At 46.5% G+C, this 13,874-nt stretch overlaps 1 protein-coding gene across 1 annotated transcript; it reads left to right on the top strand.

The window, feature by feature from the left end:
• Window positions 1-7,883: 7,883 nt before the first annotated feature.
• LOC129784544 (heat shock transcription factor, X-linked-like) lies at window positions 7,884-10,723 on the top strand. The gene is made up of 2 exons (XM_055805561.1): window positions 7,884-9,327; window positions 9,971-10,723. The coding sequence occupies exons 1-2, from the start codon at window positions 8,647-8,649 to the stop codon at window positions 10,394-10,396; spliced, it is 1,107 nt and encodes a 368-aa protein (XP_055661536.1). The 5' UTR covers window positions 7,884-8,646; the 3' UTR covers window positions 10,397-10,723.
• The last annotated feature ends 3,151 nt before the right edge of the window (window positions 10,724-13,874 follow it).

Raw genomic sequence — 13,874 nt, 5'->3', positions numbered from 1 at the left:
ATCAAGAACCGTGGAGACTACATACTTGTTTAAAGTAAGAATATATTAAAAAGAAAAAGGTTTTGAATCAAACCACACTGAAATCAGAAGTTTGCACAACTCCTCACAAATCAAGAGCTCCCCAGCCAGAAGGTGCCTTCTTTCCCTGCACATGACCACTGGTGGTCTTGGTTTCACTGGGCACTTGCACAGTGCAGGCTTGGAAGAATGTCCCTGGCAGGGCTGCTGAAGTGAAGTCTCTGAACTTTCTTGGTGCTCTGCTTCAAGCCTGCTTCCCCAGGTAAACTGCCCAACAGCTGGAAACCTGGTGTTTCCAGATCCACTCAGCTATTTTTCCCAGACAAATGGGATCTCAGGTCACCTACTCAGTGGAATCGGTAATTTGGACATTGTCCACAAGGAAACCTGGAGCTGCACTTTGGACTCTGCAAAAGTTCAGATCCCAAAACACCTTCATGTCAGCAACTTCAGTTGCATTGGAAATGTACCAACCGACTCCAGTGACACTACTTGCATATACAGATTGAGACCACACCAGGAAAAAAACTAGAGTAAAAAGGAAGGGAGGATGCTTAGAAGAGTCTTGCAGCTGTGAGGCATCGAGTACTTATTGTTGTGTAACAGGAAAACTCTCCAGTGCCATGAAGAGCACAAAGATGCTGTTTATATTCGCTGCCTAGTTTCAGCAAGCTATTTTGTACTAAATTTCCCTGCTGGTCCAGCTGCACTGTGATAGCAGGTGTCTGCTAACATCAATCACATGTTATTGCATTTTTCCCTTCCACCTTCAGGTGTAAGACACAATGCATCACTGTACAATAGGAGGGGAAGAAGATTCCGCCTAATTTCCCATAGGATGCAATATTTATCCTGTAAGTGCGGATTAACTGAATATCTTGCTAGTTTTGTGTCAAGGCTTGTAAGAAGTGGTGACTAATCCTAGCTAGTGGGGATTAACAATGTTTGCTGTGGGAAATGTGCCAGACTTTTCAGTTATATCATGTCTTACAAACAGACTGCAATAATTCTACATGGATACAACTGTGTTCTTGCCACAGCACAGGGATAACAGGGTACATCCTTTCTATTTTTAATGCCACAGGCTAGAGAGCAAGCCCCAGCAAGAACATCCCATGCACAGGCAGCGGTACCAGAGCCTGTTGTTCTCTTAGAGCAGGGCAAAAGGAGAAGGATCAGGTGTGCAGCCAGGAAGTCCTGAAGTTACTCCTTAAGAAGCCACAGTTGTGTGTGCATCACCCATGCTACCCTCACAGATCAACACACGCACGCTCACACACCTTCCAGAAGGAGGGAGCACCAGAAGGCCATGCACAGCAGCCTTGAGAAGTGGTGCTGAAGACTCAGGTTCCAAGCAGCACACAAGGCCACTTTGACAGTTGTGGAAGATCACATCCTTAAGGAAAAAAGCAAAAAGAGCTAAAAACTAGCTAAGGAAGGGGGTGACCACTCCAGCTGGTGTAAAAACCATCTGCTCAGTTTAGACTAAGTTACAAGGACACAACTGAAAGCAAATGTAGTATCACAGCTCATTAGTTGACCACTTAGATGCTAGGCTTCCTATGGGATCCAACATCTACTGCAGCTGCAAAGCCAATCACTTGTGTTTAAGCCCCCATTTTCAAGGCTGTGCCCTTTAGAGGAACCTGGTCTTGGACTGAGCTGCTGACCCATGAGACAGCTACCAATGGCCCTCTCTGTATGAGGACTTCTCTCGAAACCAGCTAGTTCAAGTTAAGGACAATCGATGTGAGCAGGACAGCTGGGGTGCTGGTCACCTTGGAGAGGAGGCACTGAAAGCACAGAGGGGGAGACCAGGATGGTAACTGTGGCGAGCAGCACCACTGCAGACCTGCAAGAGCTTTCTGATGTTGTTCCGCTCACTTTTTACGGTCAGCCACAACACTTGGGCAAATATAACTGGTATGTAGTAAGCAATCCCAGAGGCCCTTGCAAGAAACCTTTCCTACATGTCCTTTTCCAAGCAGCTGCACACGGTAGCTAGAGTTGCAGAACATCACAATTACAGGCGGGTTTGGCTGCCTCACTTGCGAGGTGCAGTATCCAGTACCACAACCCAAACAGCTTCTGCATTCTTTACCCTGCTCTTGACCTGTGTACAGTTAAATTCACTACGCTAGTAGCTAGAGGGCAACAAAACACTGACAGGACATGGCCTACAACAGAAATCCAGGTGCCAAAATACTATTTTTCTGGCCTCTGCTTCTGCCCAAAGCAGCTTCTTTCCCTGCAGGCACCATCCTGGCTAAAGGAGAGCTGCTGAAGGGAAACTCCAAGTGCTGCAGCAAACCAAGAGCTCCAGTTGGCAAGCACAAGCATCCCGCTAGGTTCTTACCCAGAAACCCTTTGCCATGCAACTGTGTTGTGCAGAGGTGCAGCTCGCTCAGCTTTTCATTTCACTGCCACAGCATAATGGGGAGACACAAGACTCCTTAGAGTACAGGAAAGAGGTCTGTGATATGGTACTCAAAGTAGGTTGGAGTAATACTGCCCGTCTTGCCGACTCTGGCTCATTTCCACACGCCCATAGCCAGACCAAGGGCTTGACTCAACATCAGTTGGGAGCTTCCATTTGGTTTCAAAGACCTCTGGATCAAAACCAAGCCAAAATAAATACATAAACAAAACAAACCACAGAGGCTTAGCTTGTAAGTACTGCTCTCCCGCTCGCTGACCCGACAGAGTCCAATACCCAGGAACCAAACCACTTTTCTTCTGAGTATAACTCTTCTGCATTCAGACACACCCAGGGAAGCTTTACACACCATACAAGACAAAACTCCCTTTCTGTGCTCCTCCTGGAGCTCTCTTAACGAGCTACATATTAACTTTGATTTCTCCCACATGTATCAGTAATTATTACTACTTAACAGTACTCCAAGATGCTTGCGAGTAACAGTAGCGCAGAAGTAATTACAGGAAAAGGAACATCTACTTATGAGTAAGGTATGTGCAGTTGAACAGAGTATTTTGCAATGGCACGACTGCCCAGTGACAGCTGTCCCAGCACACCAGAGATGGCTAGGCATTTTTCAGATTGGTCCCTGGTGACTGCACCCACTTCCACAAGAAGCTCGGCTAGAAAGGCAGAAAAAAACCCATCACAAAATGGCCCCCAGTCCATTCATGAGGCCACTCTGTGACAGAGGAGACTTCTAAATCCAGATTCTGCATCTAAACAGAGGGGGGGGTTTGAACATGGGTCTTGTGTCTCACCTAGCAGTGCTCTCACCAGCTAACTACAGAGAAGAGCACCACCACACACTGGTTTTCTGAATATTTCCATATGAAATATTGAATTTCTGGTTTATTAGTTTAGCTGTAGTTATTTGCCCAACACAAACAAAAGCTGCAAGCAGCTTAAGACTGGTTGAAAACGCACTTTGGGAAAAAAAACAAGCTTGAAGCAGTATGAATGGCAAAGGTGAGTTTAGGCTTTACACGTGTTTCTTCTGGCTACTGTTCATCCCTGGGTCTCTGCTGGCTGATGCAAATGTAGCCAGACACCATCATCCCCATTTTGCATTCAAGAGAACAGGGAGACAGGGAAGGGAAAGGCAGGATGTCTTGCAGGCAGAGCTGCTGCTTGCTCCACTGAGCTACATTCAAACAAAAGGTTGACCCGGTGAGGTTTCATTGCTCATGTATGGACATCTTGCTATCAGCAAAGACAAGTTTCTCCTGTTTGTAAATGCTTATTTAAGTAACAAAGTTAAACATTTCCATTTATTTCTCATTCCCGCATTCCTACAATCATACAAGTCCTCCTTGTGATTTTCAGGTAGCTCTGAAATTTGCTGGGAACTACAGGAAGCCTCTCTTTTCAGCAGGCAGGTCTCCAACGTCATGTAAGCCAAAACCAGAAGTGAAGCATGATGCGGAGCAAGGCTCAAGCTGCTACATTCCCCAAGCCTACCAACTTGGGGTCCCCATTTGCTTGGCTGCACGTAGCAGCAGGGCTGGGCAAGAAAGCAGAAGCTCGAGGTGGCACTAAGTCAGGAGCAGTTGCAGGGAGGTGGACAGGAAGGACAAGGAGACCAGAGGTGGCTAGGCTGGGGTAGGGAGGAAGGTGGTTACAGTGAAACCTACTCCAAAAACATCGGGCTTTTCTGCTTCAGATCACTCAGTAAAACGTGGAACAGGAAACCTACTGCCAACCTCAAAGAAAGCTTTGGTCATCTCCAGGCTGCTGCAAAAAGAGCTGCTCCCACAGCATTTGGAAGTCCTGTCTCCACCTGTCCGCTCCTGTCTTCCTTGTACTGAACATTATGTTTAATGAATCATGCACCAACCTCCCTCCTTGATTTATTTGCTGAAAAGAGATTTGTGTGGGGTGGCAATTAAGGAGGTAGAATGTGATATTCATCAGTTTGTGTGCCGCTGAACCTGACCACATCCTGGTGCAGCAACTCCTCACAGGTGTTCAGATACTGTGGTAATAGGTGTTTGTCCAAAAAACACAACACAACGATTTCAACACCGCCCAGCGAAGGAGAACTTGCTGTTCTGTGCCACAGAGATGGGCTCCACAGCTGTGCCCAGGAGGCCGATAGGAAAAGCAGTCGCGTTCTAATTTTCCTAAAACAGGCTTTAATGACTAAACTCATTAATCCTATTGCCAGGCACTGTTTCCAACCTGCTGTGGGACAGAGCCCATCCACGGCATGGGCATTAAGCTGTACATCTGAGGGTCTCAAGCCCAGATGCCTTCAAAATGGGTAAGCATCAGGAGCTGGACAGAAGTCTCACACCATTCCAGCAAGCTACGCATGGCTAGTGAAGGCCACACACACAGATGAGTCAGCTGCCCATTCTCTTTTCTCTGCAACTTTGCCTTCCTCCCAAAGTACTACATTGGCACGCACAAAGTTAGAAGAGGACATGGGAGCCACCAACACAACTCTCCCTAACCGCAGGAAGCCTTACAGCAAAGCTTTGCCTCTACTAGTGCCCACAGAGCACCTGTCCCAGGACTCTTCTGCTCCATACCTAGATACTTCCCCAGCCTCACAGGGAGCTGAACACCTGTAACAGAAGAGTCGATACCTATGCATGCCATAAAGGGGGAGCAGGAGACACAAATTATGCTGCCCACACATAGCCTAGGCCCCTGCGTTGCTAAAGCAACTTCTGCCTGAACCTTGCACCAGACTGGCTTTTACTTCTGGCCCTCCATCAGGATGGTTCACAAACTTGCCCCAGTCATACCGCCTTCCAGAGGTCTACTCTGACCTCCAGGAGAGGCATGCCTGCCCTCACCTCCACTAGGTAACCCATCCTTCCTACCCATTTCCCACAGTATTTAATATTTGATGACACTTTGGGGTGATCCTTACAAGCAGCCCCATCCACTCACCACGAGAGTCTGCAAACCTTTTGCCCAGTTCTTGCATTCTGGTGCACTCCTAACAGCACAGAAACAGCTACCGTGATCACCACGCATCTTCACCAGACTTGCAAGCAACAAGTGACTTACGCAGTCTCTTGCAAAGGTCAGGCTTTTGTGGGTCTGAATTAAAAACTTTCCCTTGGGACTCCGCTGGACTTGACAAAAAGCGCAGTTATTACACCATCAAAGGCAAGAGGTGGGTTCCTCAGAGAAAGGGGAAGAAAGCATATGGGCTGGGCAGTTCCATTCCCTACAGGTTTTTCATCAACCTTCAGAGATCTCAGTCAAGTGCAGGACTGTAATCTAAATATCGCAGTGGATAACATATTACAGATCTAAACTGTACACACCAGGTAACCTAGTACACATAATATATAAAAATATTTAAAATAATTTTATACTAAACCCCACACTCTCCTAAAACTAAGTAAAAAGGAATATACCCACATTCTTTGTTTAGCTCACTTCCTTATGTATTTTCTTTTTTTAATATATATAAATTTACATATTTTATTTTAACATGGTAATAGGAAAGTTGTGAAACACAAATACTTTCTCTTTTTACTCTTCATCATTACGTACAATGTTGACTGCTCCCACTCACAAAGATTAGAAATATTTTGTAAACAGCAAATGCACTTAGCTGTGCAGATTTTTTTCCAAGGCTTTCTCAGTTCTGCTGACGTAAAACCTCACATTGATCTATTAAAATCACTCTTTTGTTTAAGTACCTTCTAAAAGGCCATATACCTTTTCATGGCAATGACCATGGTCTTTAACCTGTACTTTTCGCTATCATTACAAAACTACAAAACCCAGACCTACTCACACCACATTTCTGACCAAGTTACAGTTCCGTTTGAGAATATTCAATTTGTGATGACCCAAACATACTGGAAAACATTCCCTAAACCTTGGCTTCTTTTCTCGTTTTCCAGGCTTGATGCTCTAATTATTCTGGAAGCTCTTGTTCAGAGAGATAAGAGCTGTATAATTTGTGAACCTTCCTAACGGCTTGGTTTCACACTTGCCTTTCTAGAATTTAGATGAACATTTTACCTATGTCAGATATTGTTTAAAAGTCTAGTCCTGTGCAATATAAATGTTATCTAAAAGTATTTTTATAAAAGCCCTGTATGAAATGCTTGAGTCTTTCAGGTCCTCAATAACTTATCTAAGCACTGATTTGGAAAATGTCCTAGTACAGGACTTCACTGCTGCTTCTATTCAGCCACAGCCATCACCACTGGAGTGTTCAGCTTCTTAGGCAAGAACTAAATGCCTTTGTTTGGCACTAAATGGTTAACAACTGACATGATATTTTTAAGTTAACTATGTCAATTATTATGTCAATATTTCAATTTTTCAACTGGCTTAGGAGTTCAGTGTTGCTTTTGTTGCTTTTCTGCTCTAATGTTCTAATTCCTCTTGTGCAACACCCCCCCACACATTCTCCCATGTTCAGCTGTTTAATAAACCATTTCCACTTGTACTGCACGTGCAATCTATGCCAGAAACATTAACTGTAGATTTTATAGCTGTTACTTAGCTAGTATAAATATTATCACCCAGTCTTAATAACCAAAATTTTGCAATATACCTTTATAGTGTCAATGATCACACAATTTAAAATATTAACCACTTGCTGTTGGCATAGCATCTTCTCATTTGAAGAAAGATTTAACAGAATTTCTTGAACTACAGATGCTTTGGAGAAATTAGCCTTTGATTAAAAAAACCTAGACTCTCTGGACAACTGGACTGCTTCTTAATTACAACAAAGAACAGGTGGTTCCTCTTCACTAAGACTGCTAAGAATGTAGGTGCTTCCTTCAGCACTGCTTTGATAAGCAGATGGCATATGGTCATTTCTTCAACGTGGAGCATGTAGTAGTTGGACATGGGGCAGGTCCACTGCAAATACTGCCTTCCTGTCCATCCCCATGGCAGAAATGATTCAGAGAAAACAGGTTGGCCCTGACTCCTGTCCTGTGCTAGGAAGTGGCACCTAGAGAGCAGGGGATGCCAGGAACAGGATTCATTGTATTGGAGATGATGCTTCTTCATTGCATTACAACAGTGAAAAGATATAAGATGGTGCTGGCCCTGTCACACCCTTCCCTAATAGTTTGCCTCCCTTCTTTCATTCAGATTGAGTTTTGAGCCCCTCACTCCAAGACAGACACTGAGGTGCTGGAGTGCATCCATAGAGCAATGAAGATGGTGAAGGGTCTAGAGAACAAGTCCTATGCAGAGCAGGTGATGGAATGAGGGTTGTTCAGCCTGGAAAAAAGGAAGCTCAGGGGAGACCTTATCGCTCTCTACAGCTACCTGACAGGAGCTGGTACATAGTGAGATGCCCGCCAGTCTCCCAGGTAACAAGCAGTAAGAAAAGAGGAAATGGCCTCACGTTGCACCAGAGGAGGTTTAAACAGGACATTAGGACATTTTTTTCCACTGAAAGGGTTGTCAGGCATTGGAAGAGGCTGCTCAGGGAAGTGGTTGAGTCACCATCCCTGGAGGGATTGAAAAGACCTGTAGCTGTGGCGGTTAGAGACACGAGTGTCCCTGAAGGGTGGGCTTGGCAGTGTTAGCTTAATGGTTGCCCTTGATCTTAAGGGCCTTTTCCAACCTAAATGATTCTGTTCTTTCTAAGAAAAGGTTTTCTTCCTGTGGTTTTCTTCAGTATTTTAATACCACTTGAAAAAGCCGAGGATGGGATAAATGTCCCTCCTCCTCTTTGTCGGACACTTGCTCCGTGCTTTGGACTGCCTTCTCCTTTATCCAGTGGACGCCTCCTCCTCCATACTTGCAGCTGTTCTTTGTGTTTACACCACTGCGCAGATTAAACACCTTGCATCGTGTTTCCTTAACAGACACCACCCCAGTGAAATGACAACAAGCAGTATGAGGACGTTTCTGCACATGTCAGAGGTGGCCAGCTGAAAAAGTGCCTGAACAGAGCACTGGGGTGCCCAACGCCGCCGCCGTCCCCGCTCCTCGCTGCAGACCCCCCTGGATGCAGCTGGACACAGCACGGTCCCCTCATTGCCCACAGCCCTTCAACAGCTTCGTTGCCTGCGGGGCCCTGCAGTCCCGCCAGCGGCGGCTCTGCCAGTGAAAAGCAGCAACAGAAGTTGCTCTTCAGCAACTGCTCCTCCGGCTGCTCCTTTCTGCCAGGCCACCGTTTTCAAACGTCACCGTGACGTCGCATTGTGATGTCACCACTATGCAGCACGGGCATCACAATGCCGTGCCGGAATATCTGCTGGGACCCACAGCCAGCCAGTGCCAGCTGGCCTTTGCTTGCTGACTGGCAGGACCAAGGCCTGGCTCTCCACGGTGCTGGCCACCGAGGCAAGCTTGGCACAAAAGCAATGGAGCGGGAGCTGTCTGCTCAAGTAACACCATCCCTGCCTGCTCCAGAGGAGCTGGGGCAGTGGGCAGACACGACTTGTGCTGGCCCTCCAGGACAGGGGGAAAGTGCCCCCCGGGACGCTGCCACGCAAGTGGTAGGGGAGGAGCGGCACGTCCAACCGGGGGGTGACGGACATGACACCAAACAAGTCCCTCCTGCTTCCAGCAAGAGCGTGGGCCAAGGCAGTGGGCTCCTGTCGCTCCGCTTTCCACAGAAGCTTTGGACGATGGTGGAAAGCGACCAGTTTCGGTCCATTTGGTGGAGCAAGGGAGGAAAATGCGTGGCCATCAACGAGAAGCTCTTCAAAGAGGAGGTGCTGGGCAGGGGAGGACCTCTGCAGGTTTACACCAGGCAGAGCATGAAGAGCTTCCTTCGCCAGATGAACTACCACGGATTCATCAAAATGCAAGGGGATGGCGAAAGATCTGCCTCCCTGCCTGAGTTCCTGGCAGAAGAAGCAGCAGCTGCTGCTCACAGCAAGGTAGAGCCATCGCTCCGCACATCCACTAACGCTCACAGGGGTCTTGGGGGAGGGACGGACCTTCGCGTCGCATAAGGCCTCGCAATAGAGGGGGCGGGGAGGGCAGCGAGCGGTCCGGTTTTAGTTTCCTCCTCGGGGCGTTTTCAGGAAGGTTTGAGTTAGTCTTTCTGGCTAGTAGAAACGTGGATAAAGTACAGTTTGGTTATACCTGCTTAGTTTGAAGCCGTTCCATGGAAAGACAGGCTCCGTGTAACCTCATTGCTCTGAATGTCTTTGCTACGTGTCTTGCTGCACCAAATCTGAAACCTTCCTGCCAGATGCCAAGAGGATACACTTAAGGACCCCAGTGTTACCTCCCTGCTCATGCCCACCCTGGAGTTGCTGAACAGTCATGGTATTTGGCTTTTGAAAGCACTTCTTATGCTTTTGAAAAGCCTACGCTGCTCTTGCTGCCAGGGGTGGCGGTGACTGAACAGAACGCTTCACGTAACCTTTCGGCCTCAGCTTGAGGTTTCAGCCGTCCCCGAGAGTCCCTTCCACTATCCATGTTTGTCTTGTGCAATTCAGAGTCTGGCTTCTCGTAGCTTGGGCTTTTCCAGGCTTGGGATGGCGGCAACTGACTCTTCTCCTTTGCTTCTTCTAGGTACTCTACTACTATAACCCCCTCTTTAACAGAGGGCATCCCCACCTGCTGGAAAAGTGCCGGAGGAGGGCTGGCCTCAAGCGGAAAGCCCTGGAGATGGATGAGGGGCAGCCCTGCAGAAGACCAGGTGGCCAGCCTGCAGGGGACATGCCAGCGTCCACCAAGCGATGGGCTGAAGCACCTCCCAGCCTCGGTGCCACCCGTCCATCTCCACCGGCAGCTGCTCCCGCACTTCCAGAGCTGGCGGGAGCAGCGGGCAGCAAGAACTTCAGCCCTGTGGCCCACTCCTCCCCACCACCACTCTCAGCTCTGCCAGCGTCCCCAGCACCACTCTGCAGACAAAGCCCTCCAGTCCCCCACTGCCCCACCTGCACCTGCCACCTCAGGACTGCAGACGCCATCAGACCCCAGCGCGGCACAATCTAAAGAGACGGAAAGAGTCAGCAGCCCGTCATGAGTGTCCGATGGTTGTTGCTAAGGAGTGCAGCTTAGAAGAGCTGATGAGAAACTGATTGAACAATAAAGCTTTTCCAGTTGTCCTGTCCTGTTTGCACAGTGGAAGCCCAGACCTGAGTTTTTATTTCACCTAAGCAGAAGCGAGCCCACAAGCCATTTAATCGTCTTCCATTAACAGTTAAGCTCTAGATTCTTAGCCTTACTGAGTAAAAAGATAGATGGTGTTTGCATGATGCATGCACTGAGGGTGTTCTTCCTAATGGCAACATCTGAGCGAAAGGGGGATGCCATCAAGAACTGTGGAGACTACATCTTTAAGGAATAAGATTTAAACAATCACCCTGGTTATTTAAGGGCATTTTTTCATGTGTCTGTATCAAAACCATGTATCATTGCCCTTTTTAAGATGACACCCTTCAGAGAAAGCAAGGGGATTACTCAGAGGCAGGTCCTGACCAGTATAGCAGTGTATAAGCAAGCCAAGGGGATGAAGGGAGTGTCATAGGGTTGGTTTTTAATGAGAAATCATCCTTTTGGTAGTCTTAGGAACAAAGACCATAAGCCACAGCTTGCAACCATCTGACTCCAGGCTATGACTTGCCCTTCCCAGAGCACAACAGGACTGAGCAGGGATCCTGCAGGAGAACCTGTGCTCTTCAGGAAATGGTGTCTGACTCAACAGTGAGGCAGCGTGCAAGGACAGCATTAGGGCATTGCACTATTTTAGGGACTAAGTCCTGGATGTGATTTAACATGTACAGCCCAAACTAGAGTCACCACCAAAGAGTTCGTAGCTGCTCTTGGGAAAAGGCCTATTCCCAATGATTTGATGACAGGCAAATAGCTACTGTTTATTCTTCCAGAACTTAGTCACTTTGGATGTTTAAGCAAGAAGTAAGTGTTCGTCACTTCCTGACCTGATAAACCAGGTGATATTGCTCTTGAATGGTTTGTCAGCAGTGCCTTAGAGAACACCACTTCAACAGGGAGCTTGCGTGTGTATCATTTCTTCAGTGACCACTTCGAATATGAAGTGCTACTTAAGTGCAAGATCTTATCTGTGTATAGACACAAACACATTGTCTTAGCAGGCTTTGCCCAACATCATGCCAGCTCCCCCAGCCTTGCTTTCTCTGTTGCAGCCTGTGCCAAATGGACATAGCAGAAGACTCACACTACTTTGCTTACCAACTATAAGCCATGAAAACAGGTAAGTTGCTTCATTTGCATGCACATATATCTGGTAACAGCATGCAGGGCAAGCTTACAAACAACTCAAAAAGCTTATTCTTTCCCTCATGAGGTGGGACTGAGTCTCCACAAAGTGGTTGTGGGATAGAAGTCATCCTCTGTGCAGTGACACAATATAAGGCTTGGATCTGAAATTAATTAATTCTGGGTGTTTGATCCAAGACATCACAAGGGACCTCTTTTTATGATGTTAGGTTGTTCTTCTCCCTCAAGATCAGTACCCTCCTGGACACCAAAAAATGGAGTCACTCAATGCTCGTTAGTCCCTTCCGTGACCTGTGAGTCCCCACAGGCACCAATGATGTACCCTGATGCCTCCAAACCCAGGTTAGTCTCACCATCACACTGAGCAGCTTCTCTTCATGAAATATTCTAACAGGCACGTAACTCTCAGTCTCAATAGTTTGGCCGTAAGTCTGTATCTGATTTTAAAAGAATCACCTGTGTGTTGTACAGAAAAACTGCTGTTCTCTCCTACAGTCAGGGATGGGGGAAGATCTTGAAGTCACCCTGTGAGTGATAGATTTCACCCATATCTTCAGCCTTTAAAAATGTCTGTTCAAAGGAGTAATAGTACAACTAGCGTGCCTGACAAACTTCGCTTCTATAAAGGCCGGTCAAGTCCAACCAAAAAATCTTTCAGCTTCAGTGGTGGCTAGATTTGGCCCTTAAACTGCAGCAGTTTATGGCAACAGGCACCAACAGGACAAACTAAGATGTCATTATTGTTGAAGTTGTACACAAGATATTTAATGCTTTGGAAGAGCACTACTGTTAACAGTTATACTCCAATAACCATCCAAAAGACATTTACTTGAATTTCTCGCACACTGATACTGATCAGAATAGCTTTTAGATCATAGCCCTATTCCCTATAAGGACATATAAATGTCTATAGAAGAGCACTGTCAGGATTCAACCCGATATAAGCAGTCACTGCCTAGGTAAATACTGACTTTTCAGAAGGATCCAATGAAAAACGAAGCCAAATGCCAATTATTTGGGAAATACGGGTATTTAGAAATTGGATTACAACATCCAACTCGAGATATTTCTGACATGGAAAAGAGTCAGGTAAATTGCAACACCAATTCTACCAATTAACCCTTCCTCTCCAAACTCACTTTGATGTTCCAGTCAAATATTTCAGACTGCAAATCAAACCCAACTTTTTTTTTGGCAGAAGTGTTTTATGAAGAATTTCGTGAGTCAAGGACTTGGGGTTTTGCTTCTGAAGACCAGCAAACAGGTTTCCAAAACAATGATCACCACAGCTATAGATCAGGGAGCACAGGTAGCACTGTATTGCATTCCTCTCATGACCAGCTCTGGGCTTTGTGCAGGACAGAACACCATGCCTGGTATGGGAGACTTCAGAAGAACACGTACTTGCCTTGATAGTCTCTTAAAATTTGTAAATTTTTTCCCCTAGTATTTCTAGAAAGACTGAATTAGCATTTTAACTCTCTCTCTCTCAATCTGTGTATATATATGTTCTTGTAGCTGCAGGTTCCTAGTGCCTGTGCATGCTTTCAAGCATCCACATCAGTCAGTACAGCAAGTTTCTACAGCTATCGCTCAGAAAGGATTATTTTGCACTAGAGAAAAAGCCAGACCGTGGCAGCTTTGCAGCTTCTTCCAACTGGAAAAGGAATTACTGTCTTTCCAAAGACATCCTCCCAACTCTGCCAGGACAGCCTTTCTGCAAGAAGTTTCTTCAATGGATATTACAAAAAGAAAAATGCTAAAAATGCAGAACTTTGACACAAACCTCTAAAGGAAAACAGTCGCATGGGGCAGGCAGTACTCTCCTCCAAAACTGCACACAAAGCTTAGCTTTCTTCTCTCCCTGAACAGCTACGCTGGGAGCATCATATACCTTTACCCTGACCTCCCCAAAGTGCACAGCTGAGGAGATGACCTTGTTTTGACAGACAGGTCTGACTGTGTGAGGCTGGATCTTCACAATCACAGCAGGGCATCGCAGAACAAACAGTGCACCAATTTTGTCAGTAAATGGTAACACCCCAGGACCGAACAACTTAAAGGCTGTGGGGAGTTCAAGGACTGGCATTTGACTACTGTGACAGCTAGTAAGCCACCAGAAATGTTTAATTTCCATGAGATTAACATTTCTGACACAGAAGAGCCTGAACTAGCCACAAAAGTTAGTAGAGAAATTAATTGTTCAAGGTAC

Source organism: Falco peregrinus, chromosome 5 (assembly GCF_023634155.1).
Source record: "Falco peregrinus isolate bFalPer1 chromosome 5, bFalPer1.pri, whole genome shotgun sequence".
NCBI lineage: Eukaryota > Metazoa > Chordata > Aves > Falconiformes > Falconidae > Falco > Falco peregrinus.
This window is presented reverse-complemented; position numbering and strand designations above follow the sequence as displayed.

Excerpts from the sequence above, each read along its gene's own strand:
- LOC129784544 (XM_055805561.1), top strand. The coding sequence starts at position 8,647 with ATGTCACCACTATGCAGCACGGGCATCACAATGCCGTGCCGGAATATC. Across the intron at positions 9,328-9,970 it reads CAGCTGCTGCTCACAGCAAG|GTACTCTACTACTATAACCC; the intron begins GTAGAGCCATCG and ends TGCTTCTTCTAG.